The sequence below is a fragment of the Mus caroli genome, chromosome 10, assembly GCF_900094665.2.
Source record: "Mus caroli chromosome 10, CAROLI_EIJ_v1.1, whole genome shotgun sequence".
In the NCBI taxonomy this organism is placed as follows: domain Eukaryota; kingdom Metazoa; phylum Chordata; class Mammalia; order Rodentia; family Muridae; genus Mus; species Mus caroli.
Genome location: NC_034579.1, coordinates 121249389 through 121258356, shown reverse-complemented (window position 1 = coordinate 121258356; position 8968 = coordinate 121249389). Strand labels below are relative to the sequence as shown.

General features: G+C 52.8%; 1 protein-coding gene across 1 annotated transcript; it reads left to right on the top strand.

Annotated features, from left to right (window-relative positions):
* The first annotated feature begins 286 nt into the window (after nt 1-286).
* Nucleotides 287-8968, top strand: Gdf11 (growth differentiation factor 11). The gene is made up of 3 exons (XM_021175132.2): nt 287-755; nt 5414-5811; nt 6444-8968. The coding sequence occupies exons 1-3, from the start codon at nt 314-316 to the stop codon at nt 6822-6824; spliced, it is 1221 nt and encodes a 406-aa protein (XP_021030791.1). The 5' UTR covers nt 287-313; the 3' UTR covers nt 6825-8968.

Sequence of the window (8968 nt, the reverse complement as noted above, 5' to 3'; positions counted from 1 at the left end):
TCTCTCCGGCTCCCTCTCTCGCCTCGGATGACAGCGCTACCTCTTTTGTTGGCTCCGCAGCCAATCGCGGCCGCTGACGACACGGGGGCCGGGGCTATAAAGGGCCCGGCCCGGGCTTGGGCCCCCCCAGCCGCCCGCCCCGGCCGCCCGCCCGCCCCGCCCGTGCGCCCGCCGCCCCCGGCCCCCGGCCCCCCCTCGGCCGGGCAGCCCCCAATCCCGCGCCGCCCGGACCCCCTCCTCCTCCCTCTTCCCTCCGCCCCCTCCCCGCGGGACTCCGGCGTCCCCGCCCCCCAGTCCTCCCCTCCCCTGCAGCATGGTGCTCGCGGCCCCGCTGCTGCTGGGCTTCCTGCTCCTCGCCCTGGAGCTGCGGCCCCGGGGGGAGGCGGCCGAGGGCCCCGCGGCGGCGGCGGCGGCGGCAGCGGCGGCGGCGGCCGGGGTCGGGGGGGAGCGCTCGAGCCGGCCGGCCCCGTCCGCTGCGCCGGAGCCGGACGGCTGCCCCGTGTGCGTGTGGCGGCAGCACAGCCGCGAGCTGCGCCTGGAGAGCATCAAGTCGCAGATCCTGAGCAAACTGCGGCTCAAGGAGGCGCCCAACATCAGCCGGGAGGTAGTGAAGCAGCTGCTGCCCAAGGCGCCGCCGCTGCAGCAGATCCTGGATCTGCACGACTTCCAAGGCGACGCGCTGCAGCCCGAGGACTTCTTGGAAGAGGACGAGTACCACGCTACCACCGAGACGGTCATAAGCATGGCCCAGGAGAGTAAGTGGGCTGCGGGGTGCGCGCGGTGCGGTGCAGTCCGGGAAGGACCCGGAAGCCCTTTCTACGAAAACTTGACGGATTGGGGAGCCGGGCCACTCCACACAACTTTTTTGAGCGGAGAAGATGGGCAGCGGAGTTGAGTGCACGCCCCGTTCTGGGGTGGGGTGGGGGGTGAGGATGGCGCGTTGGGGGAGGGGGGCCAAACCAGGAAGGTTGTGAGCTATTGCTTCCCACCCCTTGTGAGAAAAAGATTCAAGTTGAAGTAGTCCTAGAAACTGGCACCCTACAGTGACTTTTCTGGAGCGCTAGGTAGGGAGCTTCCGTGACCCGTGCAGTCTCAGCTGGGCCGCAGTGCCATCTTACCACTGCTCTGGCACCAGCATCAACTCCTTGCCCGGTGCTCCGGAAGGCGCCCACCGGCTTGCGGAAAAACTAAGTGTTCCTCTAACGCCAAGGCATAGGACTCAAACCCGGTGTACGTCTCAGCGACCCAGCTGACACCTCTCCTTTCTGCACCTGATCTCGCACTGGGTATCCCCTAGGACCTAGAAGAGCTGTTCCTTCCTGGTACGGAAAGAGCTCAAATAACTCAACTCCACTGCGCTTGCCACTTAGCGAGTATCATTTGGTTACTCTCATCTTAGCGTGCTCACTCCCTGTCCTACCCACAGCTGGAGCCAAAGAAGACCCAGGGAGAAAGAACTAGATGAGGGGGATGGGAGAACCCAGGCATCCGAGCCCCTGGCCAAACGGAGGATGAACACTCTGATAGACAGGAGCGGCTTTGAAATTTTATGGCCTGGAAAATCCAGGCCAATACTACCGCCCCCACTGCCTCCTCTCCCTAGGGTCAGGTGACTCCCTTTCCCCTCCCCCACTGACTGTAGTCCTCCCCCCCCCCCAACTCCAGGGAACCAGGCTTTCTCTATTCCCTAGTGGTTTGGCAAGCCCCCCTCCTTTGGTTTTATGGCTCTGAACAGAAGGGGGGGCTGGTTTATTGGCAGATGGGTCATAAAAAGCTGGGGGTTGCGGGAAATCCTAGTGGCCCACCCCCATGGTAGAGGTACAGGAACCCAGGTGTGCATCTGGAAGGTTGAGAACCTGGCACTGCCACCCAGTTTCTGCAGAATTCAACTCCAACTTGGTTAGGATTGTAAAGAAAACTCAAAGAGCCAGGAAACTGTGTGTGTGTGTGTGTGTGTGTGTGTGTGTGTGCACACGGAGATCTGATCTTGGGTTCTCAGGCTCCCTTGTTCTTATTGCTTCTACTTTTGGAAACCAGGGTCAGTCTTTGATTGACTAAGGGCAAGGATGGGGAAAGGATTCTAGAAAACAGTTGTAGGGAAATTATGAATGACTTAAATTTTTCTGGAAGATGCAGGATATATAGAGAAAAGATACTCTGCTCTGTTTGATGTAAAGTGTGTATTTCCAGGGTGAGTGACCCAGCTGTAGGCTTCCCGTTGCCCTTCACTATCCCTAGCCTCCTGTAACCAGAAGGCTTGAGTCCAGAATTAACTCTGGTAGTGGGGAGCAGCAGGAAGTGAAGGGACTCTGAATGCACAAATTGGGCAGTAGCCATTAAGCCTGGGGGTGGGACTGTACCAGTAGATGAAGTTGGGTCTCACCCTGACTTCCATTTTAGTGCCACTCCAGGACTTAGGTAACCCAGGAACTGGGTTTCAAACCAGGTATTGTACTTCCCCTTTAAGAGTCTAGCTGCGACCTTAAGAGAGGGAGGGGGAGTAGAGGGGAGGGGAGGGAGAGAGGAGAGGGGGGAAAAGGAAAAAGAGACTTTTATAGTCTAATCCCCAGGGACCCGCTTTAATAAGAGACTTGTGCTCTGCTAATCGGGGGAGGTGTTTGTCAGCAGAGATGGCCTCTGCTCCCCTCCCCCTGCCTCCCCTCCCCCAGCCAACCCCGGACCCCAGCCCCCACCTTTCCTAGGCTGTTCGGCCTGCCCTAGTTCCCTCTACCCTCTTACTCTCCCACCCCAGCCTTCATCCCTGGGAACCCAGCCCCCTGCTCTTCTAGGAGCCAAGCCCAGCCCCTCAGTTTGTCTCTCCTGTGCACGCTAAGAGGCCCCTGCCCTCTCACCCAACCTCCTGCCCCTGGGCCATCCAGCCTGAGTTGGGAGAGGGTGTGTGGTGGGGTGGAGGCTGTAGGCAGAGAGGGGGTTGGGCCTTTGCTGAAAATAGTGCAGTGACCTCTCTCCCCCACCAGCACCGCCTCCTAAACCTGACCTGCTGCCTGCCACCAACCAAATCAATCCAACACAGATGTGGCCCCTTCCCCTCCCCACCAGAGCTCCATAGCTTTACCTGCTTCTTTGTTCCTTCTTCTGCACCTTTCCATCTCTTCTTTGCCCCACAAGGGTCCCACCTTTGCCCTCTTACCTTATTCACCTCAGTCCAGTCTACAGTGTTTCCACTTCCCAAACATTTGCTCTCATTACTGTGATCTACTTGTTCCGTCCGTTCCTCTGCTGGTCTTGGTCTAACTTGTCTTCATTCTGTCTCTTCATTCTTACCTTATCATCTTCAACCTCTTCCTTTCCTTACATCTTGTCCCCTAGAAACATGACTGCAGATACACAGATGTATATGTGGATTCCCTGGGGCAGCAACAGAGGAACCTTTGTCCGAAGGAAGCAGACTTAAGAAGGATATCCCATGACCCTGTCTCAGCCTTAAGAGGGATGTTTAGTTTATAAAATGAACATTTATTGGGAAGCTATTATTATTTTTCACATTATTTAATGCACAGAATTATCTGTATGTCCCTCAGAAGTATAGTGGCTAAGGTTAGGTACCAGGCAACAAACCCAGGCACATGGTTAAACCTTTCATTGTTGCCAGAAGAGTCTGGGAAGAACCTGCCATTCAACGTGTATTCACTGCTTGACATGACGGGAGCCACAGAAACTACAATGGTGATAAAATATTCTCAGGACATCAACCCTCACAGAGATGAGTATCTAATGACAAGAAACCGATAATTCAGCTGGACCTGGTGGTACCAGCATGTAATCCCAACTACTCAGGAGCCTGAGGCAGGAATTTATGAAGTCCAAAGCCTTCCTGAAGTACAGAGTACAAGGCCAGCCTTGGGCAACCCTGTCTCAAAATTAGGAGAAAGAGAATGAAGCTCAGGGGTGGGGTTCTTGCCTAGCAGGTGTGAGGCCCAAGGTTTGCTCCCCAGTAACACCCACATGAGTATGTGCATACATGCGCTCACACGCACAGCTGTGCTGCAATCAGATGCAGTGTGCATCTGGCTTACTGTCACATCCTGATCTCTGCATTTCCATTCCTCATCCGTATTCTACCTTACATGAGTAAGTGTCAGAACACGGGGATCTTGGATGCTGCGGGAGGGCATGGTGTGTCCTGTTCTCAGTAGTCAGTACATACTTTCTTCCTCGTCACACTCAGAGTCCTCTTCCTGGGGTGATGGAGAGCTAACAGATGACAACAGATGCATAACCATGTTCTCCATGGTTATGCAGATGGTAATACTTGGGTGTGACAGACAGGGACCTAGACTTCACCATTACTTACAAGGCTCTGGAACAACCTCATTCCAGATTCTTCCTATCTAGAGAATGAACATGACTGTCCAAAGGATATAATTTAGGGCATCTCTCACCCACTTAAAGAGGTCAGGAAAAGCTGGGCATAGTGGTACATACTGTAATCTCAACACCTGGGAAGATGAGACAGGAAAACTGCTATGAGCTGAGACTAGCATGGGCTATCTAGGGACAGTCAGAGACACTTAACAAACTCATGTCTCAAAACAAAGGCTGAGAAGAGCTTAAGGAAAGCAAAGGGACATACTGAGAACCTTCCTGGAGACTCCTTAGGATCTTGAACCATGGAAAGTGGCTAAAATGTAAAGTTGGGACGTTAACTTTGTAAAGTTAGAGGCACTGCATTGAGCAAACAAAGGGGGGTCAAGGGAGGAGATATGGCTGCTTATAGTTGACGCAATGTGTTGAATATGGTTTCTGATACTCTGGGCAAGTAGGACACTCTGAGCTTTCCCTTCCTCAAAAGCTGAGTGTCTCCGCTGGCAGTGAGGAAGCAGCAGAGGACACAGAATGGGGAGTCAGAATCACAGGAAATGCTTGGTAGCTCCATTCTGAAGGATGTGCTACTGGGAATCAGGAGCCTAGATCTGCTCTGACTTACTTTATAAACCCATCTCTCAAGGACCCTGGGTTATTTCCTCTGATGCCTCCTTTGCTTTTTCAGGGGAGTGGGCTGCCGGGCTCCACCTGCTCATTAGATGAACCGGGTAAGGTAGCTTGAGGACAGCAGGTGCAGCAAAGAGCATTAGAGACCAGCTGAGAAGCACTGGGGCAGGGAAGGCCTCAGATGGAGGTAGACTCCACAGCTATCTTAGCAGAGGGATCCTTTGTGCTAGGAGAAATGTTATAGGGGATAGTATAGATCAGTAAGGCCTAACAGATTCATCATCCTAGTGATGAGATAATTTTAGGTACCAGAGACATAGTAGCCAACAATACAGGCACAGAAGGGTAAAGAAGAATTGGAAAGCAGGCTGAGAAGAATATGCTAAAGCCACCGGGGCTGCTGAACCCTTCCCTCCACAGATACTCTTTTCTGATGTTGTGCCCCCTTCTCTCTTATCAGCGGACCCTGCAGTGCAGACAGATGGCAGCCCTCTCTGCTGTCATTTCCACTTCAGCCCCAAGGTGATGTTCACCAAGGTACTGAAGGCCCAACTGTGGGTGTACCTTCGGCCTGTGCCCCGCCCAGCCACAGTCTACCTGCAGATCTTACGACTGAAACCCCTAACTGGGGAAGGGACCGCAGGGGGAGGGGGTGGAGGCCGGCGACACATCCGTATCCGTTCACTAAAGATTGAGCTACACTCACGTTCCGGCCACTGGCAGAGCATCGACTTCAAGCAAGTGCTACACAGCTGGTTTCGCCAGCCACAGAGCAACTGGGGAATCGAGATCAACGCCTTTGATCCCAGTGGCACAGACCTGGCTGTCACCTCCTTGGGGCCAGGAGCTGAGGGGCTGGTGAGCAGGGGGCCTGAAGTGGTGGTGGAGGATGTGTATAACCTGTCCCCAAGAGATGGGGGTTAGAAAAAGTAGATCAGGAATGTGGTGGTTGGGGCCAGGAACTAATTTCAGAGGAGGTGGGGTAGCGACTATCACTTTTCAGGGATTTAAGCCGGATGACAGCTGAAAACTAAAACTGGATTTGGGGTGAAGGTATCAGTTAGTGGGAGATCCGTGGGAACACAAAGCTGACCCTTGGGCGCGGTGTTATCTAATCCTCGCAGTAGGGAGGCCAGACAGGAGGGCCAGGAGCTCTAGACTGTTACCTTTGCTACATAGCAAATCTGAGGTCAACCTGAGCAACATGAGAGCCCACCTCAAAACAAAACAGAACCTGGCCCTTGACAAGGCCCTGGGCTAAGAATCTGATGAGGTCACATTGCCAGAAAAGGAAGAATTAGGGAAAGTGAACAGGAGAGACGTCTAGATGTCAAGAGAAGTGCGCACAATGTCTGGGTGGGAGCTGTAAACAAGCCAAGAGGTTATGGTTTCTGGTCTGATGCTCCTGTTGTTGAGATGTAGGAAAGTAAGAGGTAAGAGACATTGTTGAGGGTTATGTCACATCTCTTTCCCCTCTCCCTGACCCTCAGCATCCTTTCATGGAGCTTCGAGTCCTAGAGAACACAAAAAGGTCCCGGCGGAACCTAGGCCTGGACTGCGATGAACACTCGAGTGAGTCCCGCTGCTGCCGATATCCTCTCACAGTGGACTTTGAGGCTTTTGGCTGGGACTGGATCATCGCACCTAAGCGCTACAAGGCCAACTACTGCTCCGGCCAGTGCGAATACATGTTCATGCAAAAGTATCCACACACCCACTTGGTGCAACAGGCCAACCCAAGAGGCTCTGCTGGGCCCTGCTGCACCCCTACCAAGATGTCCCCAATCAACATGCTCTACTTCAATGACAAGCAGCAGATTATCTACGGCAAGATCCCTGGCATGGTGGTGGATCGATGTGGCTGCTCCTAAGGTGTGGGCTACAGTGGATGCCTCCCTCAGACCCTACCCCAAGAACCCCAGCCCTGGTCCCCATTCCTCAAGCCCTAGAGTGCCCCTCCCCAACCTCTTCCCATGAACATCACACCTTGTTCCCTGACCAAGCAGTGTGCAATACAACAGAGGGAGGCAGGTGGGAATGGAGGGGTGAGGGGTTGGGAGAAAAGAAGGGCAGTCAGGGTGGAATGTATCTGAGATTTGCAGGTGAGAAGGTTTGGCAAGAAGACAGATGTAGGGACAGAGGAAGAAGATGGATGGATAGAGACAAGAGGACAGACAGAACACTGAGAAAGCAAAGGATCAGAGAGGCAAAAAGATTAGAGACTAAGCAGACAAGTAGAGAGATTGAAATGGGAGTAAGCAGAGAGCCCTGCCCCAAGCCTGTTTTTCCACAGCAAGGTGAGAGGCTTGGTATAGTTTGGGGGAGTTTCCCTGATAACTCAGTAGGAGTAAGTCAGAGTCCATTCTTAGCTTTTTCCCTCTCTCCTTCCAGTAGCAGCCGGAAGTGGAATGAGGATGGGGCAAAGTAAGGACCTGGGAGGGTTTTTTTTTAATTTATTTATTTATTGTGACTTTGTTTTTTGGTATTTGGCTTTACTGGAATGGGAGGGACCTTGCCCACTGTGCCCCATTGGTCCCTTATTCCCCAAACCCTGCTCTTCCCCAATACCAATCTACTTAAGCACTTGTATTAAGCCTCCAGGGTTGGGAATGGGGGTAAAGGGCAAGAGGGCTGACACATTGAGGTTTCTAACCCATAATCACCCTGACCAACGTTCTCGAGGCAAACGGGTTGAACTGAGTGGTCATGGAAACAGAAGTTCAGACTTTAAAGCTGGGGGTGGGGTGGGGGGGTGACCTCAACATCCGGGATCTATGAGAGCTACTAAACTACCCCTCAGGCCTACCTTATTCGAGGCATTATTTAGCCAGAGGGTATAGTCTACTTATCCCCAAATTCCCCTCAGCCAAGAGACCAAAGAGCCTGTGGAATGCCCCTGCTCTCAGCCTCTATCTTCAGGTCAATAAAAATTAAAAATCCCAGAGTCCCCCAGGTCTGGGAAGGGTTAAGGGTCATGAAAATAGTAAAGAGGCTGAAGGTTACAGGGCATTTGAATCCAAATCACTGCTCTAGGCTAGGGAATACAGCCAGCAGACCAAGGTGGAAGGGATTCTGAAGGGGGGCATTTTAGTCCCCCTAACCCAAAGCTCAGGGTGGAAGAAGGGAGAACAAGGGAGCAGAGTGTCTATAATTTTTACCTTATTTTTGGAATATAGCAGTACCTGGATGCACAAGGGGACAGTACAATAGGGAAAGGCATGTGACAAGGCCAGTGACAGCAGAGGACGGGAGAGGGTGGAGACTCCTTGGTGTGGAAGGCTTGGGAAGCAGGCAAGATACTAGTTGCCACTTCAAGTCACCCATTCATTCCTCCCACAATCCTGACCCCCCCTTCCTCTGGACTCACTGTGCCTCAGTTTCTTCCCTTTGATGGAACGAGAAGCAGCAGCACCCGCCACAGCCAAGAGATGAATTCTGAGCACTTACCACGGGCACTTTATGGACATAAAATACCTCTCGCTGTGGAACTAGATAACCAGGGCACCGCAACGGCGGTGAAGAGATGTGAGGCTTAAAGGAGTCACAGGCTTCAGAGGACAAGTACCCCTCTGCTTCTCAGCTGGACAACGCCTGAAGCCAAGGAATTAAAAAATCTCCACACCCTAACCATACCTCAGCAGTGGCCTCTTGGCTCTAGACAAGAGTCTTAAGAGGATGGGGGGAAGAAGGGGAGATCACAGCAAATGATTACTAATAGAACAAGCAGTTATGGTCTGGTAGAAACAGGACTGAACTGAAGCCTGACCAGGAAGGTCTATACTTCCTAAGAGCACGTTTCTCTCACTTGGGCCAGACCATAGAAAGGACAAAGGTATGTGACTATCCTTAGCCCTAACTCCTGTTCTCATAGTGAGGACAGGAGATGAGAGAAACGGACAAGGGTTCTTAAGCCTTTCCACCCACTTCCCATTAGTAGCAGCTAGTCCCAAGCCTCTCCTCTCTAGCCATTCCTCATCCTTTTTTTTTTTTTTCTACCCCATCTTAAAGAACAAGA